The sequence below is a fragment of the Panthera pardus genome, unplaced genomic scaffold (assembly GCF_024362965.1).
Source record: "Panthera pardus isolate Hobbes unplaced genomic scaffold, ASM2436296v1 HiC_scaffold_26, whole genome shotgun sequence".
Lineage (NCBI taxonomy): Eukaryota > Metazoa > Chordata > Mammalia > Carnivora > Felidae > Panthera > Panthera pardus.
Genome location: NW_026526832.1, coordinates 16,877,569 through 16,900,543, shown reverse-complemented (window position 1 = coordinate 16,900,543; position 22,975 = coordinate 16,877,569). Strand labels below are relative to the sequence as shown.

Below are 22,975 nucleotides of genomic sequence, written 5' to 3'. Positions count from 1 at the left end.
ACCTGGATGGTCCAGAATAATCTCCCCATTTAAGGATCCTTAAACTAACCCACCAGCAAAATTCCTTTTGTCATGTAACACATTCACCGGTTCTGGAGGTGAGGACATAGCCATTGTGGAGGATGGTAGGGTGGGGAGGGGGGCAGCCATCATTCTGTCTACCACAAGTAACTACTCTACTGCCAAAGCCAGGAGAATAAAAAGTTGGAAGACTGAATGTTTGGTTGATGATTTCAAATACCACATAGAATCTGTGCAGTCCAAAAAGATGTAGCTGAATTTTATGAACAATGACTTTTGAGACAGCTTTTAGTAAAGTGGCAGGGCTGCAACTCAAGAGAAAGTTATTAATATTTTAATTAACATTGATATTTTAACTACCAAGTTGTGACTGCACTTACATATATGTTTCTGCCTAAAGGAGCTGGTCTGTTTAAATTACCCAAAGTTCTCATAAATTCAGGTTAAAGTAAAAAACATGCAGTGTCCCTCCCCTCCCCTCACCAAAACAAAACAAAACAAAACAAAACAAAACCCAAATCATGCAGTCCCAGGCTAGTATGGCAGCTCTACTCTATGCAGTGTTTGGGGTCCACGTTCCTTCCAGCCGTCTGCTCCTCCATCCTTAGGGCAAAGTCCTGGTCCTGTGGTCCAGGCGGCATCCACATTCCAGGCAACAGGATGGGGGTGGGAGGAATGAAGGTGATGCTAATATAAAACAAGGGAAATGATAGACAAGTTATTTTAAGAGGTTACTTGGGGCTAAACCTAGGTGTTGGATGTGAGGGCAAATTACTTGTATGTAGGGTCCCAACAAGAGAGAGATGGTAAGTACTTGCAGCGGTTGAAGGAGCCAGGGGGATTGTGGTCTGTTAACAGGCACAAGAGGGGAGTGACAACCCTACGCCTAAGGAAATACGTGTTGTGGGCACCTGGGTGGCCCAGTCAGTAAAGCATCCGATTCTTGATTTCAGCTCAGGTCATGATCTCACAGTCGTGGGTTTGAGCCTCTGCACTGACAACACAGAGCCTACTTGGGATTCTCTTTCCCTCTCTCTGCCCCTCCCTCGCTCATGCTCTATCTCTCTCAAACAAAAATAAATAAAAATAAACTTAAAGAAAAGAAAAAAGGAAATATGTGTTGTTTGTACTATTAAGACAAGATGTGGATTCTCTTAAAGATTGCCTGAGTTTCAAGATCGAGAATTGTTCTCCAGGTATAGGTGTCCATCAGGCTTTGGAAAGGAAAAAAGATGGTCTTTCTCCTCCTCTTCCTCCTCCTCTTCCTCCTCCTTTTTTTTTTTTTTTTTTTTGAGATTGTCTTTCTTCTAACTGGAGAAAGTGCCAAGAAAATAGAAAACAGAGGAGGAAATATTGAGATTGAGAAACTTTGAGGTAGCTCATCTCCAGCAGTCTTAATCTGACTCTAAATTGTCTGCATGATTTTCTGCAGAGAGTAACAGAGGTGGGTGGAGGTCCAAGTGTTTCAGGGTTTCTCCAGCAAAGAGATTTACAAGGTCTTGGGAAGTGTGAGGAGGCAGAGAGACTTAGAGCTGGGCATGAAGCCTGCACTTGAAAGGTGGTCTTATCTCCAAGGGCCCAGCTTCAGTGTAAGAGTCCTTCAAACCAAGAGAAGGAAAATCAGAGCAAAGGAGAGGTCCACGGAAGCACCAACAGAAGGGCATTCTGAAAGTCAGACCCCAGGTTTGTAGCTGTGATACTGAACTACCTATTTGGGGCATATCAGAGAGTTTCCGCCAGAAAGCATAGTCAGCAACCAGAATAATGCACAGAGTATGTTGGTGTTTGTTGATATGCTCATGTTTCTGATTTTATGTATTGGAACAATGTCAGAGTTAGCACATATCAAGTGATAAAAAAGTTTTTATCCCAAAATGCAAAGCTGGTTTAATGTTAGAGATGGGTTACTGTAATATATCATATAATGAAATAGGCTAAGAGAAAAACATGATTATCTTAATAGACACTAAGAAGGTATTTGATAAATTTTCACACCCATTTTTTATTTTTAAAAAAGGAAACTTACAAACGAGCAATAAAAGATTTTTTTTTAAGTTTATTTATTTACTGTGTGTGTGTGTGAAAGAGAGAGAGAGAAAGAGGGAGAGAAAGGGCGAGGGCTCTGTCAGCACAGAGCCCAGCACGGGCCTGAACTCCCCAACCACAAGATCATGACCTGAGCTGAAACCAAAAGTCAGATTCTTAACCAACTGAGCCACCCAGGTACCCCAAAGGAAGTTTTGACCAAAATATTCACACATGTGCTCAAAGAAACTTAAACAAATAAAAGGCAAATGATTGGAAAGAAGTAGACAAAATTATGATCATTTGAAGACAGACTAATCTAGAATATTTGGGAAAATAAACTACAAAATCATTATTTTTCCTACAAAATAAATAACCAAGAAGAGTTATAATATATAATAGAAGTTCCATTCACAGCAACCCCTCTGTTAAGTTTCCTACAGCTGATGCAACAAAATACCACAGACTGGGTAGCCTGAACAACAGAAATTTATCTCTCACCCTCTGGAGCCTGGAAGTCCAAAGTCAAGGTGTCAGCAGGGTTGGTTTCTGCTGAGGCCTTACTCTGTGGCTTGCAGGTAGCCTTCTCTCTGTGTCCTCACATGGTCTTTTCTATATGTACACACATCCCTGGTATCCCTTTTTATGTAGTAATCTCTGTCTTTTTTAAGAAAGGCAAACGTCCACAAGCTGTAATTCATTTGGAGGTGTCTGGAGTTGTGGAAGCTTGACTGCCCCACATTCTCCTACGAATGGACCTGGAGAACTTGTTTGGAGGTTCTAGCAGAGGAGTGCAGCTACTTGTCTCCCCTTGACTGAAGAATGGTCCTTCTCTAACAGGGAAGGTCGTCTTCTTCCATCAAGTATGCAGCTTCAGAGAGGGACACAGGCACATGCAGTGGTGAGGGAGGAAGGGGACACCTCCCTAGCCAGCCAGATCAGCCAAATCAACCATGGTGATCAAAGGGGTGACAAATGTCACAGCCAGATTGCGCTCACATCCCTAATCTCCTTTTATAAAAACACCGGTCAGATTGTTTTAGGGCCTACTCTAACAACCTCATTTTAACTCAATCACCTCTTTAAAGGCTGGATTTCAAAATACAGTCACATTCTGAGATACCTGGGGGTTAGGACTTCAACATATGAATGGGGAGGCATAATTCAGCCCATAATATCCTCAGAAAATATACAATACCTAAATAGAGCCCTAAGAAGATATATGAACAACCAAACGGATGGTAGCTGTACCATGAAATTATACAGACATAAAAGAATGGATAAACAAACCATGTTCTTAGTGGGAAAGTCTCAGTATTATAAAGTACTAATTTGTCCCAAATTTAATTAAACTGAAAGGGGGACGCCTGGGTGGCTCAGTCGGTTAAGCGTCCGACTTCGGCTCAGGTCATGATTTCGCGGTCCGTGAGTTCGAGCCCCGCCTCGGGCTCTGTGCTGACAGCTCAGAGCCTGGAGCCTGTTTCAGATTCTGTGTCTCCCTCTCTCTGACCCTCCCCCGTTCATGCTCTGTCTCTGTCTTAAAAAATAAATAAACGTTAAAAAAAATTTTAATTAAACTAAAAGGTATAACACAACTGTAACCAAAAGCCCAACAAGACCATCTTTAAAAATCTCTTACCTTTTTTCATTTCTCTTCCATATTTGTTACATTATCTTCAACTGTATATTCTTTATTTCTAATGGGTGTGCCACCATCAGGGGGATCCATCGTCTTCCACCCCAAACTGACCTTCCCAACAGCCCTATACCCGGCAACAGGAGGCCATCAGTCACCTAGAAAATCTCTGGCTTATCTGGGAAAATTCTTAGTCCACCTATAAACAATCAATCAGTCCAGTGCTGCCATTTCTGTTAAAGTCAAACCTGCAACTTCTGTTCCTTTCCTACCTGCCCTCCTTACCTCACATTTGGGCTTTAACTCTGCATATGACTATCATTTAATCTTTCTAAAATATGATTTTCATCATTCCCTTCCAAGCTTTTAAATGCTGTGCTTAATATTTGTAATTTATATCCACCAGGCGACCTTGGACACATTTGTTAATCACTGTGCTTCAGTCGACTCATCTGTAAAATGGGGATAACAGTATTGAACTCAGAGTTTTCATGAAAATTCACTGCGTTAATGTGAGAGAACCTAGAACAGTTAGCACTATGTATTTGTTAAATAAATAAATAGTCTTCTCTACTGTTTTACCTGGCACTCAAAAGTGCTCACTTTTAAGAACAACTCATTCCTGTGGGTTTAGACACTATATGTCCATTTCAAATGATTATATTCAGAAATACCTGACAAACAGGTTATCAGTGAACACACATGTTCCTTACAGCAGTACATTTAATAGAAAAAGATTGAAGAATGTTTGTAGGAAAAAAATGCTTAATAAAAGATGGTGAAGTCATACCACGGAAAACTGTGGATATAGACAAAAGTAAATTTGTAGATAAAAGTTGCACTGGCTTTTAGATGCACGGAGTAAGAGGTGCAATATGCTTTCATATACATTTGTTTCAGGAAGAATAGGATGTACATGAAACTGTAAGCAGAGAACACAGGTTTCTGTTAGGAAATGAGGCTGTATGACCTTCCTACAATGAACATGTGTTACTTTGTAATTAAAGTTAAGTAAAAACAAAACAATGAGAAAAAAACTTAAAAATGTTTAAAACTTCCTTATCTCTGGGCACCTGATGGCTCAGTTGGTTAAGCATTGGACCCCCTTGGTTTCCGCTCAGGTCATGGTCTCACAGTTTCATGGCTCAGTGCTAGCAGTGCAGAACCTGCTTGGGATTCTCTCTCTCCTTCTCTCTCTGCTCCTTCCCCACTTGTACTGTCTCTGTCTCTCTCAAAATAAATAAATAAAACTTAAAAGAAAAAAACTTCCTATCTGCTTGTTTTCCCTTGATGATCAGGTTTTTATCTGAACTGCATGAAAATACCTGTGGTTTTTTTGAGGTTGATGAGAAGTCAAATTGCTAGTATTTGCTTCAAAACCTCTTACTCACTAAAGATGGCTTTTTTTTAATGTTTATTTATTTTTGAGAGACAGAGAGAGAGTGTGAGCAGGTGAGGAGCAGAGAGAGAGGGAGACACAGAATCTGAAGCAAGCTCCAGGCTCCGAGCTGTCAGCACAGAGCCCGACGCCGGCCTCGAACTCACAGACTGTGAGATCATGACCTGAACAAAGTCAGACGCCCAACCAACTGAGCCACCCAGGCGCCCCTGATGACTTTAAACACCTTGCAGATTAACCTCAAATGTTAGCCTTTATTTTTTGTCTGAGAAATAGGCATCATCAAATATTTATACTTCATCCTCAAAATCAGGCAAAGATCATAATGTAATTACCTGGGAAATGCTAATGAAATGAGACGCAAAGCCTTCTATCTCAAGTGTTCATGATGGTTATAGGAACAGCAACCCTTTTCAACAAACCTCAGACTTTCATAGGCAGACAATCTCCATGTAAAAGATTCTGAATTTTATCATCTTCTTGAAAATCACTTCCACTACCAACAGAAAACTCAGAGAGTTGTAAATTAAGTCGAGCACACTTGAAAAATGCCGTTTTCCATAGATGTTCTTCAGGATTTCCTATATGCTGGGATTCAAAGGGTTCGGGGTTTGTAAGTAAATGGTGGCGCTCTATAAGGAGTGACTAGAGTAAGCAGTCTCAAGGAAATTAATTACACTGTACGTTTTAACTATCTAGGTACCTCCTTTGCCTAGAAAAACAGCCTGTTGTTTTCATTTGTCATTACTGGGCCTCAAAAAGCTAGGCCTTAGCTACCACCTGGTGACGCCGATGACGCGCGATGTCCTACAGCTGCCGCAATTAGAAAGCTGAGCCTTCTCCTTTAAGAAGCTGACTCACGTGGATGCTGTGTTGTGTGCTCTCAGCTGGGAAGGAGGTGGATCCTAAGTCTCTTCACATTGGCCTCTTCCCGAGAAGGGGCAGAGTTAGCCTCTTTGATTGGCTGCACGAGTACGAGGAGTAGAGTCAGGGGCGGGGCGAGCTGCGGGAGCTGGCTCAGGATCTGCGGCTTCTGGGAGGGGTGGGCAGCGCCGCGGAGGGGAGAGGGAGTGGGGGAGGGTGAGCCAGAAAAGGGGCGGGGCCCAGCGGAAGGGGCAGGGTGCCGGGAATGAGGGCGGGGCCTAGAAATGAAGGGCATTCTGGGCCAACTGGGAGAGCCCACTGTTCGAGGGGCGGAGCTACGCCGAGTGATTGACGCTGAGGCCCAACCAGGGAGAGGCGGGGCCAAGGCCAGGGCCTGACTAAACCTGGAGACTCGGGTGGCCGAGGGGCTTCATCCCAGTTGTGGAGCGAAGAACCGCCGGCGGCCGCGGATCTCACAGCCGCTCGGGGTGAGTGCGGTTGGCGGGGGCCGGGCTCGGAGCCCGGTGGAGGCTGAGGAGCCCTCCAGGTCGACGGCTTCGAAGCACTCGGGAATCGGCCCGGGGCGGGGGACCCTGGCAGGAAGTGCCTCTTTCTCGCCGCGCTCCCTCTGGGGTCCCAGCGCGGCCGCCTTCGACCCCTCTGGGCGGGTCCCGGCGCCGGGGCTGCGGGTAGACGGGCTGGGCTGTTTCCTCTTTGTGAGGCCCAGGCGCGGCGGCCGCCGTCGGCCCGCCCCCGCCGCGCAGCCGGGGCGACCGGCGCGCCCGCAGCAGCCGCGACCCCTCCGCTCGGCGCCCGCGCCCTCCTGCCGCAGTCTCTCGCCCGGCCAGTATCTGCGGAGCAGCCTGGGAGGCCCTTCCGCGGGCAGTTTGGCCGGCAACCTCCTCCGCCCCGGCTGCCCCGCCCCCACGGGCCGCGTCCCCGCCGCAGTGTCGGGGGCGCGCCGGGGTTCCGCGCCGCCGCGGTCGTCGGGAGGCCTGCTCTTCTGCAGCCTCGCCGCGCCCCCGGCGTCGAAGTGAAGTCCGAGCTCTGCTGGGCGACGGGCGGGGGTCGTCTTTAAAAAGGGCCGCTGTCCCGGCTGCCCGGCACTAGGCACGGGCGGGGGGGCCTCGTTGGCTTTGTGTCTGCCCCCCCGGGTGACTGCCGGCCACCCTGCCCTGCAGCTCGCTGGCTGGCCCCAGGAACGAGCGTGTGGCCCCGCCGGGCTGGCGGAGGGCGGGGTGGGACTGTTGGGCAGCCGTCGGGCGTCCCGGGCTGCGGCGGGCCGGCCGGGACCCCGCGCCGCCGCCCGCTCAGCTGTTTCCGGCCCGTGTTTGTGGTGCGGGAGGAGGCCGCCTCGCTCGGTCGGCCCCTCCCGATTGGCCCGCGGCGTCACGTGCCCACAATCAGCTGGGGCCAGCTGGGGCCGCAGGCTGCTGGCGGGTCGCGCGGTCGCAGGCTGCCGGCGGAGGGGGCCGCGCCCTTCCTCCCTGTTCCCTCCTCCGCCCCCGCCGCCGGCTGGGGGGTGGGCGTGCTCTCGCAGCTCCTTTATTTTAGGCAGCTAGGTAAGACAATGAGTATTATGAACAGCGGGAGTTGGAAAACGGAACTGCTACAAAGATCTGTTTAATCCTGACTCTTATTAATCCCCCCCTTCAAGGGAGAGGCTGGGAAGGTGTACAGCTCATTTATTTTTAAACTTTTTCTGTTTACAGGGCCTTGTTGGTAATCTGAGGATTTTTATTCCAGGTCTCTCTGACAGATGGAAAACCTGAAGTAACCTCAGGCTAGCTAACCTTGTGTTTTTGGAAAATTAGCCTTGCTGGTGAAGTAACTGGGGGCGGAAGGGGGGGGGGGGGTAATAGGATATTAGCTCACTTTGCGTAGCCGCGCATACAGTGTTGCAGCCGAATTCGCACACAGCTGAACCAAAATACATGAAGTGTTTCCTGGGTAAATATTTGTGCCAGATGTGAAGTGTCTAGGTGTATTCTCTTCCTGAAAGTTTATGGCATATATGTACTGTATTAGATAAGATGGAGATTACCAAGAACTCATGGTCTTTTCTCTAGAAGCCTGTAACTTAGTAAAAAGTCATGAACAAATGAAATTGAGTAACCATGTAAACTTAAACGTTAGTCAAATACGAAATAAGTGTTATAGAAGTTGAAAAACGGGGGCAGTGAAAAAAATGGGTAAGAGTCAAGTAGGAAGCATTTTGAACTGGACCGGTATTGCCCCGACCTGGAAAACGGGAGTCTTTGGGGGACATCCAGGCCTAGAAGAAAAAACAGGCCTGGACCATTTACAAATAGCGAGAAGGTGGAGCTGGTGGAATTTGGCACACAGTGAATTTTCCATCTCCCATTATCTTTCTGGGTAGGTACTGGAACACCAGGTAGAATGTACTTCCTGGGAAAGACCGATGTCTACCTTTATCATACTCTCCCAGCTCAGTGCCCAATGCAGGCCTACTGGTTGACTTGTTTTTGAAGTTTATCTCTAGCAACCATCTTCTCTATGAGAGAGGGAGATGATAAAATGTGCTCAAGTAAACTATTTAATTCTGTACAGGGGAACTAATGAAATTGGATTTTTAGAAAAGTAAGGTTGGTAACATACATGTGGTTTCTAAACATAGTCTCTGGATTATCAAGGACTTTTCCCTAGACTTACTTGCCTTTTGTTCTACTTAGGTAGTAGGAGAGAGAAAAAGGTTTAGAAACCATTAAAAAGCGAAGGGAAATAAAACCAAAATAAGTCTAAAAAGATGTTAAATTAGACAGTACCCTCCAATACAGGCCTAACAGTCCTAAATATGTTCACGAGATGTGAAAGTTAGTTCTAAATATATTCATGAGATATGAACATAGTCCTAAGTATATTTGCACCAAGAATATCACTTTAGGTTTTATAGAGCCTGAATGGCTGTAGAAATCATCTGTTTCTCTGGTAATCCTGTGTAGTAATGGCTGGGTAATGTAGGAACTGAACCTTAGCTCTGACATGAACTTGCTACTTGACACCTGAATTAGGAAACCAGACAGTTAATTTATACTCTAGTCTATCCAATAAGAGGCTTTTTTGACTCACGGTATTGCATCACAACAAAGGAGAGATCTTGAATTTGTCTTGCCAGTGGGTGTTTTGGGGAGATTACCAACTCAGATTGTTTAGCTGACTCACTGAGTTACATGACTACTCCTATTTTCTAGTGATGACTAAATACGTATTATAGAAATATAGTAAACCTGGAAAACATTCAACAACAACAAAGGCATTATTTGAAGGACGGGAACCAAAATAGTGAAGTTACTGTCAGTTGAAGAGCTGATTCCACCACTAGAACATCATTTGACACAGTAAAGAAAACTGATCGGGTATCGCAAGAGAATTATCAAGAGGAAAACACAGCTTGCTTTTGTCCCTGAAACCTTGGCTTGGTAAATATTTTGTACAAAAATTGGTAAATTGATTTTATGATACATTATGAATTTAACGTATTTTCTCCCTTGTAGTTTTTAAGTAGAATTCCATCACAAATCAGTATGAAAATAGTTGATGAGATAACAGCATTAAATGTTAACTATAGTAATCAACTATTTAAAGTCTTTAGATTTTGCTCCTTTGTTTTGGAGACGGGAGAGACTGAAAAGTAGATAAACATGCTCCAGCATGTTTTCATTTTACCAGAACTATTGCAAAACACAGTCTCCTCTAAAAGGGCAGATTTCTTCAGCCCTTTCTGTACTGGGCTCCTACACCATTCCCTGCTGGAGAGAGTCTTTGTACCTTGTATTTGCCAACCACCTCCTGGCATTGGAAAAGCCCCTCTTACTGGCCCAGCAATAGGTGGAGTCCCAGTATTGTGTGGTCTGTGGTCTGTGGAAATGCCCTAAGAAACTAATCTCTCTACTGAGGAAGAATCTTATCTGTGAATGGGGGGTTTTCCCATCAGTGGATCCTTAGAGACTTATCAATGCTTACTATTCTCTCTGGAGTTTTTAGGGTTGGACAGTAAAATGCTTTCTTTGCTGAATTCTGCCTGCCAGGGTTGGATCCTAACTGGATTATTAACCACAGGGAGGGCGTGTACCTATTTTAAGACCTGGAACTGTGACACTGAGAATTTGAGATGCTTCACAAGGTTTCTAACTTTCCTTCTGCTTTTAATTTCTGTCACCTCATCACTTAGCTTTGCAGTGATGAACAGGAGATGAAGCCAGTTGTTTGTTTCATAGTCTGTGTTTTGATTTCTCCTCTTTAATAGGAAGGGGAAGTTGGGGTGGGCTAGTTTTACTGCATTTACCTTTGTTTAACATTTATGATGTGCCAGGCACTGTTCTCCTAATGTATTCTCTCCATTTAATTGTCACAACTGAGAGATGGGTAATGCTGTCTCTGTTTCACAGCTGAAGAAGCAGAAGATACCTTATCCAAAGTTTACACAGCTTACAAGGGGCAGAGCTGAGATGTGAACCCAGGCTGTCTGACTCCAGAATTCAAATATCTGGGCCACGTTATTTAAATCCTGGAAATGGAAGGCAGCAGCTAGGAATATATTATTTATTTTTGTAATCTTTTTAGAGCTAATCTGATTATAGAAAGTTAAAGATTTTAGCTAGAGAAATCTGAAGAAAAGGGGAGCAGGATAAAATTGATCTTGTCTGGTATTCCTGTTGATCCTTAACCCTGAGTGGCAACTAAGTTTACTTTTTTTTTTTTTTTTTAATTAAAAAAGACTATCTGCTTTCTAAGTGAAAAACCCTGTTCGCCATCTGAAGGAGTTTTTAACAGTGGTCAGCACACCTTCTGTCAGGGGCCAGATAGTGAATATTGTGAATTTTACAAGCCATAAGGTTTCAGCCATAACTGTTCAAATTCTGCTGTTCGGGTGAGACAGCTGTCAAGTATAAGCAAATGTGCGTGATTATGTCCCAATAAAACTTTATTTATGGACATTAAAGTTTGAATGTTTCATAGTTCTCATGTGTCACAAAATAATCTTTTGATTATTTTTCTGTTTTTTTCTTACCATTTAAAATGTGAAAACCATCCTTAGTTTGTGGGTGGTATAAAAACAAGTGGTGAGCTGAATTTTGCCCACTGGCCTTAGTTGCCTGACCCCTGTTTTTTGTTTGTTTGGTTGGGGTTTTTTGTTTTGTTTTGTTTTGTTTTCTTTTACGTTTTATATTTTGTTACTATTTTTTTAGTATAATTTATTGTCAAGTTAGCTGACATACGTTGTATACAGTGTGCTCTTGGTTTTGGGGGTAGATTCCTGTGATTCATCTCTTATATACAACACCCAGTGCTCATCCTGACAAGTGCTCTCCTCGATGCCCATCACCCATTTTCCCCTCTCCCCACCCCCCATCAACCCTCAGTTCTCTGTATGTAAGAGTCTCGTATGGGTTTGCATCCCTCCCACTCTGTTTGAAACTATTTTTTCCCCTTCTTTCCCCATGGTCTTCTGTTAAGTTTCTCAAGTTACACATATGAGTTAAATGATATAGGGTATCTGTCTTTCTCTGACTGACTTATTTCACTTAGCATAATACCCTCCAGTTCCATCCACATTTTTGCAAATGGCAGAATTTCATTCTGTCTCATTGCCAAGTAGTATTCCAGTGTGTGTGTGTGTGTGTATACACATATATACACACATACCACATGTTCTTTATCCATTCATCAGTTGGTGGACATTTGGGCTCTTTCCATGACTTGGCTGTTGTTGAAAGTGTTGCTATAAACATTGGGGTACATGTGTCCCTATGAATCACCACTCCTGTATCCTTTGGATAATTCCTAGTAGTGCTATTGTTGGGTCATAGGGTAGCTCTCTTTTTAATTTTTTGAGGAACCTCCATACTATCTTCCAGAGCAGCTACACCAGTTTGCATTCCCACCAACAGTGCCAAGAGGGCTCCCGTTTCTCCACATCCTTGCCAACATCTGTTTCCTGAGTTGTTGATTTTGGCCACTCTGACCTGTGTGAGGTGGTATCTCAGTATGGTTTTGATTTGTATTTCCCTGATGATGAGTGATGTTGAGCATCTTCTCATGTGTCTGTTGGTCATCCGGATGTCTTCTTTGGAAGTGTCTGTTCATGTCTTCTGCCCATTTCTTCACTGGATTATTTGGGTTTTTTGGGTGTTAAGTTTGGTAAGTTCTTTATAGATTTTGGGTACTAACCCTTTCTGATAAGTCATTTGCAAATATCTTCTCCCATTCCGTTGCCTTTTAGTTTTGTTGATGGTTTCCTTTGCGGTACAGAAGCTTTTTATCTTGATGAGGTCCCAGTAGTTCATTTTTGCATTTATTTCCCTTGCCTTCAGAGATGTGTCGAGTAGGAAGTTGCTGCAGCTGAGGGCCTGACCCCTGTTTTTAAGGAAAGTATGTAGCAATGAGCCAGACTAACCAACAGGACACCATGTTTGTTACTGATTTATATATATGTATGTATAGAAATGTGCTGTGAACAAGTGGAATTTGAAATTAAGAACAATGGTATTTAGTACCCCAAAATAAATACTTAGGTATAAATCTAACAAAATGTGACAAGATCTGTATGAGGGAAAATACAAAACTCTGATGAATGAAATAAAGAATGAAATAAATGGAGAGACTCCATGTTGTCAAGATACCAGTTCTTCCCAACTTTAGAGTCAATGCAATCCCAATCCCAACAAGTTCCTTTGTGAGTATCAACAAATGCATTCTAAAGTTTCTATAAGGAGGCAAAAGACTAGCCAAGACAATATTGAAGGAAAAGAATAAAGTCAGAACACTGACACTACTTGACTTTAAGACTTAATATGAAGCTACAGTAATCAGGACAGTATGGTATTGACCAAAGAATGGACAAATAGATCAGTGGGAAAGAATAGAGAGCCCAGAAATAGATCCACGTAAAGATCGTCAGCTGATATTTGACACAGCAGCAAAGGCAATACAGCAGAGCAAAGATAGTATTTTCAATAAATGGTGCTAAAACAACCGGACCTCCACATGCAAAAAAAAAAATCTAGACCCAGACTGTACACGCATTCACAAAAATTAACTCAAAATCAGTCACAAACCTAAATGTAAAAGGCAAAACTATAAAACTCATAGAAGATAACATAGGAGAAAATCTAGATGGTATTGCATATGGCAGTGACTTTTTAAATACAACACCAAAGGCATGATCCATGAAAGAAATAATTGATTACCTGGAACTCATTAAAATTAAAAACTTCTGTGCAAAAGATGTCAAGAGAGTAAGAGGATAAGCCACAGATTGGGAGCAAATATTTGCCAAAGACTTCTGATAAAGGATTTCTCCAAAACATACCAAGAACTGTTAAAAACTGAACAAAAAGAAAACAACCTGATTGAAAAATGGCAAATAGCATATGAAAAGCTGCTCCATGTCATATGTCATTAGGGAAATGCAAATTAAAACAACAACGAGATACCAATACACACCTATTAAAATGGTCAAAACCCTGAACCCTGACAATACCAAATGCTGGCAAGGATGTGTAGAGCAATAGGAACTTTGATTCCTTGCTGGTAGGAATATAAAATGGAAGACACAGTGGTTTCTTACAAAACTAAACCTACCATACAATCCAGCAATTGCACTCCTTGGTACTTCTCCAAAGGGGCTGAAAACTTCTATCCATACAAAACCTGCCTTTCACACATTTCTGAAAGACAAAAATCTTGCCTTATTTTGCTGTGAACCTAAAACTGCTAAAAACAAAACTTAAATCTGACCTAAAAATAGCCATTTTTAGGAAGATATTTTATTGACTTGGCCTCAAACTAGGAAATTACATAGTCTATATTGTCTAACACGTTAAGTTTATTTATTTTAGAGTATGTGTGGGCAGCGGGGAGAGAGAGAGAATCCCAGGCAGGCTCTGTGCTTGGAGCTGTGAGGTCGTGACCTGAGCCAAAATCCAGAGTAGGGCACTTAAGCAACTGAGCCACCCAGGCACCCCCATATTGTCTAATTTTTAACATAGTTGACCTTGAGCAACACAAGTTTAAACTGATGAGTCTGCTTATACATCCATTTTTTTCAATAAATACTGTCGATGTATTTTTTCATAGTTTTCTTAATGTTCTCTATTGTAAGAATACAGTATGTAATACATCTAATATAGAAAAGGTGTTATTTGATGCTTATGTTATTGGCTGTGGTTTATGTTATGTTTATGTTGTCCGTAGGCTTCTGGTCAACAATAGGCTATTAAGTTTTTGGGGGAGTCTGTGGTTATTTGCAGATTTTCAACTGTGCAAGGTGGGGGCGGGGGTTGGCATCCCTAACCATCCCCCTCTCCCCCATTTTGTTCAAGAGTCACTTGTAATCCATTCCTGGAGATGTCTTTCATGGATTTTTCAAAGAGAAAAAAACGTTTCTTTTTTTCTCTTACAAGTTCTGTAAATCGTGTAAATTTTTTAAAATTCTGTTAAAAAGGTATAGTTTCTAAAAATGTGATTGCTTCACTAGGGTCTCCTATTAAAATAGAAAATGGAAATTCTAAGTAGCTAAATTTTCAAGGGGAAGGAAATTGAAACAGTTACTAAATGTGATGTATAGATCATCTATGAATTTCACTTGTATTTTCAACTTGGCTTCTCAAGTTTCCAGTAACTTCAGTTAAACTGATAATAGCCTACCAATAAACAACCACGTTTGGTAGTTCTTTCAAGCTTTTAAGGATTTTAATAACCTGGAACTAAGAAAAGGAGTACCAAAGAGACCTTATTTATTAAATTATCTGGGGGAATAGTACTTATTAAAATTGTGTTTTGCTTGAAATGTTAAAAAGAAAGAACACATCTTAAAGCTTTAGCTGTGATGCATTTGACCTTAGTTTTGGTTATAAACTTGAACTTCAACACTGACAGAGACCAAAGCGTGCATTTTACTAGTTAAGATACGATAAGGTGTCCCTACAGTTGACACAGAAATTGTTAGTCATCTATGAAAGCTCAGTTTTAAGGTTTTTTTTTAAATATGTGGCTGAAGGGTTTTGGGGACTCTTCTAAATTTAAGCAAGGGACTTAGCATATCTGGGAAATATTTTGAACATAAAACCAGAAAATGGATCAGTGATTGCCTGTGATTGAAGAGGGGCTTGTGGGAATTTGGGGGAGGTGATAGAAATATTCTAATGCTGGTTTGTGGTGATATGCAGTGGTGGCATAACTTTATAAATTTACTAAAAATCATTCGGTTGTAAACTTACAGTGGCTAGATTTTATGGTGTGTAATTTATTCCTTTAAAAATCTGGGGGGGTTGTTCTTAAAAGAATTAGCTATATTCTGTCAGACAAAAAGTTTCAAAGTTTGTGAAGGAGTAGTCTATTTGAGCTCTTAGAGATGGCTAAAGCACATGCCTTTGACCTTATTTTTGTAGTGCTATTAAGTTTAGCGCAAGTATAGTGACACCCGTGAATGTGTGTTGCATTTGATAATAACACAGTCCCTAGCCACAAGAGGTTTATTTAGAAGGGATGAGAATTTGAATTAAGACATTGATGGGGAAGGAGGAAAGACCTCCAAAAGTGATTTAGGAAGTACTGTTGGTTTTGCAATTTTTCTAAGAAGTTGCCAGGGTTTCTCATTTAGGAGAGTGTGTCATTTGAATTGGCCACCAACCAAGAAAGGAAATCTAGGAGGGATCAGCATGGAGGCAGGAAGGGTACATGGTAAATCTGAATCTGGCAGCCCAGTGGTCACTAGAGAATAAAGAGTCAAAAGAACTGGGGCAAGGTTTCATTCAGGCCCCAGCTTGGCCAGTGTCAGGACTTTATTTCTTCCTCTACCTAGGAGGGTGACAAATTCCTAGTTAAGAAAAGTCAAGATTAAATGTGGTATGTAAAGTACCAAGTGCAGTGTCCCATGCAGTGTAGACACTAATTACTAGGTGTAAGGCAGAGTTTAATATATTCCCCAGATCCCAAGAAGCCTGACTCAGGTGTTACGACTTAGCTTTTTAATGACCTTCCTCCTTAAATAATAAAGTGGCGTTGTGATTGATACCAGCCTCTTGAGAATTTGGATAGTGTGAGTCAGTAGTAGGTTGTTCCTAGCCCTGCAAAGCTAAGGCTTAACACCTAGAACCTGATGACCCCACCCTGCACAGGTTTTTCTACTTCCTAAAGACTTTTGACAGAAAATGATGTTTTGCTGGTTTTTGCTAGATTCCATGTCATTCCAACTTAGCTTTTTTGGCAAATAAGAACTACATTTTACAGTTTTGTGTACATATATAGTACTCTATAAATGGAAACCACAACTAGAAATAGTGACTCTGCACAGATATTTTTGGTTTTGGTAATGAATCATATAATTGAATCCAGTAAAAATACTTGGGTAAAAGTAAAAAATAGACTGAATTTGAAGCAGGGAAGAGAAAGCATATTAAATCTCTTTACCCCATTTAGGATAAAAGGCCAGTAGCAAATAGTCAAGCTATATTGTAATTTTGAATCAAAGATAGAATGATGTAGGGTATAGGCAGAGTTTGTTTTGAAGCCCAGTACATTTTCCACAACAGCATTGTGTCTGCCATGGCCAATTCAAAAACATCTAGATACTTCTGTATTATGGTTGAAATAAGTTACACTATGAATATTATATTTAAAAGTTTGGAGAAAAATTGGCCTTAAAGTAGTGAGTCCCAGAAGCCCAAGCAGGGGGGTGAACTGCACAAATACTGGTTTTCAGAGAAATACAGAATCCCAGCACTGTGTCTTAAGACGTAGGACAGGAAACCTTGCTGTTGATTACTTTCTGTAGATGACTGGTATTAAGAAACATGACCCAGATCACCTGCTCACAAGCCGTTGCATGCTTTGGTTATGTGAAGAGTCATACACTCCGATGTCTTACAGGGGAAGTAATTATGTGATGCAGAGTGGTGATTGAGCAGACAGAATGACCTCAGGGGAGTTGCAGCTACCACTCAACTCTAGTCATTGTTGCCTTATGAGAACAGGTGCCCCATGTGCCAAATCTCCCCATTGTTTAAAAAAAAAAAAAAAAATACAGGCTCTATCGTTAGAAATCTCTCAAGTCTTAAATGGTGACCCAGCTGTTTTTTATTAATAAACTGTGTGGGCCACATTAAACATGTCCACAGTGGACATATGTTTTGTAAGGAAAGGGTTGCCTGTCTTGTTCATTGCTGTGTCCCCTATGCCACCAAACGAGTTCGGCCTGCAGGCCTCAAATTTGCAACCTCTGACCTTTATGTAACAAATACTGTGTTCTTAAGTCTTTGGAAAAGGGAAAGCTATCATTTTAAAGGCTGAAACTATAGTTTTACCTTCTGTTGTCATTTTGCAAAAATGTAATCAAAAAGTTAAATACCATTTCTTAAGTGGTGTCATTTTCACCCAGGGTTTATTCATTGGCATGTTTGCTTAAAGTGAAGTGGTTTTCCTTTCACTAGCCACAGATTTTAATTGTATTTACCATTTGTTTTTCATTCTTCTTAAACTTTCATATCAAAATATTTAATGGAAGTCATAATGATCTTTGTGATAATGACTTTTCTGATGACCTTAGGACCACCTAATAACTAAGGAAGAAGTTCACAGATGTAAGAAGGAATGGAATTTTTAATTTGTAATGAAATTTCCCCAAATTTAAAATGACAGTGGATTCTTACTATAAACATAAATTGTAGATTATTTTTCATAGTGGCAGCTATAGCAACTCTGCATGCCATTTAAAATATATGTAATACAAATATTTAAAACACAGGAGCTGAAAGCCACACTGGGAATAAGTTCTTTTTTTAATGAGAGCTGTTGTGTATTCTTGACTATATCTAGATCTTTAAAAAATAGCGTTTAAGGGGATTAATTGCTGTAAATTGAAGGAGTTGCATATATTCACTCTCTAACTTTTGAAATCCTGAAGTGTGATTATTCTTGTTTTGGAATTTGGATTCAAAGCTTCCCCCCCATCCCCCCAATGTTTCAGCACTTCTGTGATAAATTGAATCAGTGTGATTTCTTAAACATAAGTTATGTAATAATGGCTTCTCTTTCTCTTCTTCTCTGTTCTTGTTTTCCTAGCCATATGCCAGGGCAGTGGAAGAATTTTGGCTTTAGGTTGGGTGAACTGCACTCCAGTCATGGTTTTCTGTACTTGAAAGCTGTGTAACCTTTGATCACTTAATAACCTTGGATAAGTTATGAAGTGGGGGTGATAACCTCACAGAGTTATTGTGACAATTTTGAAATAAGCACCTAGTGCTCCACAGACTCCAACCTAATGTTAATGCCATCACCCCTCCATGGTTGTAGAGGTACCTGATGACCAGAGCCACCCCATGCTCTGGACCAAGACTCCCCTCTTCTCGTTTTCTGATCACCCCTTTTTCTACTCTTGGAATCATCCCACTCATGCCCCACAAGTCTTTCCTCAAATTATACATACTCAGAATGTACACTTAACACTTAGCCTAAGCCTTTCTGACATCTCTGCCTGTGCTTCTCATTATTCAGTTTTTGATACTCCACTTTTTCCTGTGCTTTTCATACCAACCAAGAGAGAAGTGATCTTGTTCTGGCCTCGCCTAAACATGTTTGCTTCCTTGGCTCACTGTTTCTAAACGGTTCTTAGCTTGGTTTGCCTGTTTATTTGTTCAGTGAATGAACCTTGGATCCTTTAGTACAGAGTCAACTATTTCCCATAATGAGTGCTGCAAAGGAGTCCTACTACAAAGTAGATATTTTATTTATATATATAATTTATGTATGTATGAATAAATGGTTCTCATATATATGTATGTATAAATGACTCCCACCAAGTAGATACCAGCAGTTTTTTTTTTTAATCATAATGCTTTCTTGTGCTTTTCCATTTGCTCCTAGGTTTTTAGAACTTCAGCTATAAAAATGGGCAGAATTTTCCTTGATCACATTGGTGGTACCCGTCTGTTTTCTTGTGCAAACTGCGATACAATCCTGACCAACCGCTCAGAACTCATCTCTACTCGGTTCACAGGCGCCACTGGCAGAGCATTTCTTTTTAACAAGGTTGGTGGGAAGACCAGTTCCATTTCCTAAGTGGGTTCAGTGAATGTATTTGACAGCAGTACTAGAATACCTCTCAGAGTTTGGAGATACCAGAAATGAGAGCTATAATCTGCATGTTCAAATGAGTGCCCACTAGCTTACCTTTGGGACCTTAGGAAGGGATTACTAGAATGTGAGTTTTTTACCATGAAAGTTTGAAGACTGTTACAATAAGAAGAGTAGTCTCCATTGCTTTAGAAAACATTCAGTATAAGAATTTAGTAGTGACTTCATGGACTGTGGAAGAACATAGAAATGCCACTACACCCATGTTACTGATTTGTCCTTATGTGGGGATAGCTGCATTAAGCTTTCATAGCTTGACAGTGCAACTGAATGAAGATCATCTAACCAACTTCCCTTGCTCTAATTTATGCTCACCAGTCATCCTTCTGATTATGTTGTGGCTTATGGCATGCCAAGGGGAAGAGCGTTTACCGATTTACTAATTAATGACTAGTCTGCCCACTTCTCTAATTTCTGGCTGGCTTTAAAATTGGTTGAGCCGATTCTGTCTCCTGGAAATCTCTAATGTGTACTAGCAGAGTTGAATTTCCAAATCTTTTAGGCTAAGAGACAGAACTAGTCTAAGGTACTGCTCTTAAAAGGTCAACTAAACTTCCCCTGTGGACACCCCTCTGTTCCACTTAGAAATAAGCTTTTCTCTCAAAGAATTGATAGTGTATTCCCCTTGATCTTTCTTTAGGGATGGAGCAGGAGTTGGTACACTATGGCAGGCCAGCTGCCTGTTTTTGTAAATAATGAAACACAGCCATAGTCATTCATTTATGTATTGCCTGTGGCTGCTTTTGTGCTACAACAGCAGAGCTAAATAGTTAGAACAAAGATCATATAGCCTTCAAAGCCAGAAATATTTACTATCTGGCCATTTACAGAAGAGTAAAGTGTAGAGGACTTTCGGATGGTCAGAATCGTTGGAAATTCTTCACAGATTATTTGAATCCACTTAAAAACTGTGTATTGCCATGTATGATCTATAGTTGGCTTAGTGTGTCTTTTTCGGTTTGTGTATAAAATGTATTTCCAGAAACAGATTTGGCAAACCTTTTTTATGGAATACAAGTTGCATACTAGGTTCTTTTACATTGGTAGCCTTATTTGAACTCCTTGTTGAATGGTGAATGATGACAGCTAGATCCCAACCAACATTTTACAACTCCAAGTTGAGGACTCTTTGCTGCAACACAGAAATGTAACTAGTGTATATGAATAATGTGGTTAGGACTAGTATATAGTATAGTAATTCAAGATTGCATTAGATGTCCAGTGCAATTTCCAGATATTTGCCTTTCCCAGCAGCTTCTAAAAATAGCCCTTGGGAAGGGTATGGTAGGTTTGACTAAAGTAACAACTGCTGTTTGCTTTTCTCAAGTGGCTGTCATTGCATCAACCACAATAGTGTGTGCTTTTTGGGCCAGCAACTCACATGGCTCTGCAATTTTGTGTTCCCCTGTTTCTTAGGTAGTTAACCTGCAGTACAGTGAAGTTCAAGACCGGGTCATGCTCACTGGCCGCCACATGGTTCGAGACGTGAGCTGCAAGAACTGCAATAGCAAACTGGGATGGATCTATGAGTTTGCCACTGAAGACAGCCAGCGCTATAAGGAAGGCCGTGTGATCCTGGAGCGCGCTCTAGTGCGAGAGAGCGAGGGCTTTGAGGAGCATGTACCATCCGATAACTCTTGAAGAAAAAGAGCTAACTCCATCTCTTCCCAGGTCTCCTTCACTGAAAACAAAAATCTACTTACATACACTGTCACCTTAGCATCAGGGTCGGATTCATGAACTGCGGAACAAGAGGTTGTGAGAATCTAAGATGGAACCTTTCTTTCTTTCTTTTTTTTTTTTTAATTTTCAATTTTCCATCCAGCAGCAGTGTGTAGAGAGAATATTATGCAGATGCTGTTAATTTTTTTTCCCCTGTGTTTACATCTTGAGGCAGAATAGTCTATCTGCAGCTACGTGATGGGCTATGTGAGGAAAAAAATCTGGGCTATTAGAGTGAAAAAGTGTGTTGTATGTAAATTTTGAAAGGAAAAATGTGTCAAGAGCATGGTTTTTAAACTTATTTGGGCTTCATTTAAAAAAAATTTTTTTTAAACCCAGTTATTTCACTTGATTTGCTAGCTTCAGGGAAGAGATCCGAATTTGTGACCAGCGCTAAAGGTTCAGTGTTAGTATGGCTTGTGCTGGCCATTGTGCCATATTCTTGTTGGAGATGAACCGTAGCACCAGAGCCCATCCTTCCTTGTCAGTCTTGACCCAAAGATGTCACCAGTCCTAGTTATTTGTCACCACGTAATTGGTGTTGATTGGAAACTTTTCCTGAAATGGGGCAGAACTGCTTGGTTGTCTTTTCCATGTAACTTAAGCATAGTAATATAAATAAAGTGATAGTTGGATGTTTTTGGTCCTGTGTTGCTTTTAAAAACACCTTTTAAAAGAGCAGAGTATTTGATAAGTAATTTTCCTGGTAGTGTTTCTTTTCATCTCTTAAGCTAAATTGAGTGTGTAGAGATTACTTTGTTTAAAGCATACTGTTTAAACTCCTAGTACTGCGTTAAGAGTTCAACGGAATGTCTGTGCATCCATGCAGAAAGCATTTCATCTGCATCTGTTTTAAAAGAAGGGGAGAAATGAAGGAGCCTATCTAAAATTACTGCTTTGCAAAGTGTTTTCAGCCTGTCCTCAGTTTTGTGTTGATTTTGACAAGTCTGTAGAACCTAATAGTTTCATCAAAGCACTAGATCTGTCATTAGCATTATTTTCTCAGATCTACCCTCAGAAGTTCAACTATTGAAATTTAAACTGTACTTGGTCCTTTCAAGCAGAAAGGGATCAAATGTGACTCAGGGTGTTATTTTAGCCCCAAATTTACAACATTATGAAGTATTAAAATATAAATGTTTCTTTATCCAAACTATTTCTAGATATTCTAGTATTTGTTTCTGGTGGAATAAATAACATTAAAATTGGCTAATTATTTAAAATGTGTGAATGGATGTTTGCGTGCTCAATCTCTAGGTCTTTGTCTAGAAAGGATATTTGCCTCAATTAACAAAATCTTTCTGTCATTGGTATTAGAAGTGACTTCTGAGTACAGTTAAGATTAAGTTTCTCTTTTTTGCCTTCGGGCTTTTGGTTAGAGGCATAGGTCTCTGATGAAGTAGGTGTATAATACTGCATTTGAGAGAAGTGGACACAAATGATCTTTCCTTCACCATGGAATAAATCAAGCTTTAAGAACCAGCTTTCATTCCCATCCATTTCCATACTGGCCTTGGATTACACGCACATCCCCGCTAGCCTGCCTTATCTGCAGCACTATGAGCATTTGCTGTCACAATAAAGTATATTTTGTCTTGCATTGGTGCAATATTACTTATTTTCCACTGAGCCTTCTCTAGTAATCGTCTTAGTTTTAAAAAAAAACTTTTTATTTTTGAGAGAGACAGAGCTTGAGTTGGGGGAGGGGCAGAGGGAGAGAGAGGGAGACACAGAATCAGAAGCAGGCTCCAGGCTCTGAGCTGTCAGCACAGAGCCCGATGCAGGGCTCAGATTCACAAACTGCAAGATCATGACCTGAGCCAAAGTCGGATGCTTAACAGACTGAGCCACCCTGGCACTCCTCATCTTGTCTTAGTTTTAACGTGAACACATATGTCATACCTTTGAGTAGCTGTGGCTTTCTTCAATTAGCAGTGATAAAGTGACATTCTGGCTCAACTTTACCTAATCTCCACCAGGAGATACTGAATTTACCAGCACTAACTTCTGTGAGATGACTTTGTCTCAGGCACTGATGAACTATAGTGTATATGAACAAATAAAATGACCCATCACTACATTAACTTAAGCGACTGGCAGGTACCACAATGAACAACAAGGTCTTCTGTCTTCCTCTTAAAATCTTTGCAAAA

General features: G+C 41.3%; 2 protein-coding genes across 4 annotated transcripts; one reads left to right on the top strand and one right to left on the bottom strand.

Annotated features, from left to right (window-relative positions):
• Nucleotides 1-327: 327 nt before the first annotated feature.
• LOC109262445 (translation initiation factor IF-2-like) lies at nucleotides 328-8,384 on the bottom strand. The gene is made up of 3 exons (XM_053891221.1): nucleotides 8,376-8,384; nucleotides 5,943-7,503; nucleotides 328-708 (listed from the first exon to the last, which is right to left on the bottom strand). Exons 1-2 carry the CDS (start codon nucleotides 8,382-8,384, stop codon nucleotides 6,376-6,378), a joined length of 1,137 nt encoding a protein of 378 aa, XP_053747196.1. The 3' UTR covers nucleotides 328-708; nucleotides 5,943-6,375.
• On the top strand, nucleotides 6,320-22,422 carry YPEL5 (yippee like 5). 3 transcript variants are annotated; one of them, XM_019448390.2, is made up of 4 exons: nucleotides 6,320-6,433; nucleotides 9,158-9,385; nucleotides 18,831-18,995; nucleotides 20,517-22,422. In XM_019448390.2, exons 3-4 carry the CDS (start codon nucleotides 18,855-18,857, stop codon nucleotides 20,739-20,741), a joined length of 366 nt encoding a protein of 121 aa, XP_019303935.1. In that variant the 5' UTR covers nucleotides 6,320-6,433; nucleotides 9,158-9,385; nucleotides 18,831-18,854; the 3' UTR covers nucleotides 20,742-22,422. The 3 variants fall into 3 exon arrangements, with proteins under 3 accessions (XP_019303935.1, XP_019303918.1, XP_019303926.1); XM_019448373.2 differs by lacking the exon at nucleotides 9,158-9,385 and having other exon boundaries at nucleotides 6,322-6,433; XM_019448381.2 differs by lacking the exons at nucleotides 6,320-6,433; nucleotides 9,158-9,385 and adding an exon at nucleotides 7,377-7,507.
• Nucleotides 22,423-22,975: the final 553 nt, after the last annotated feature.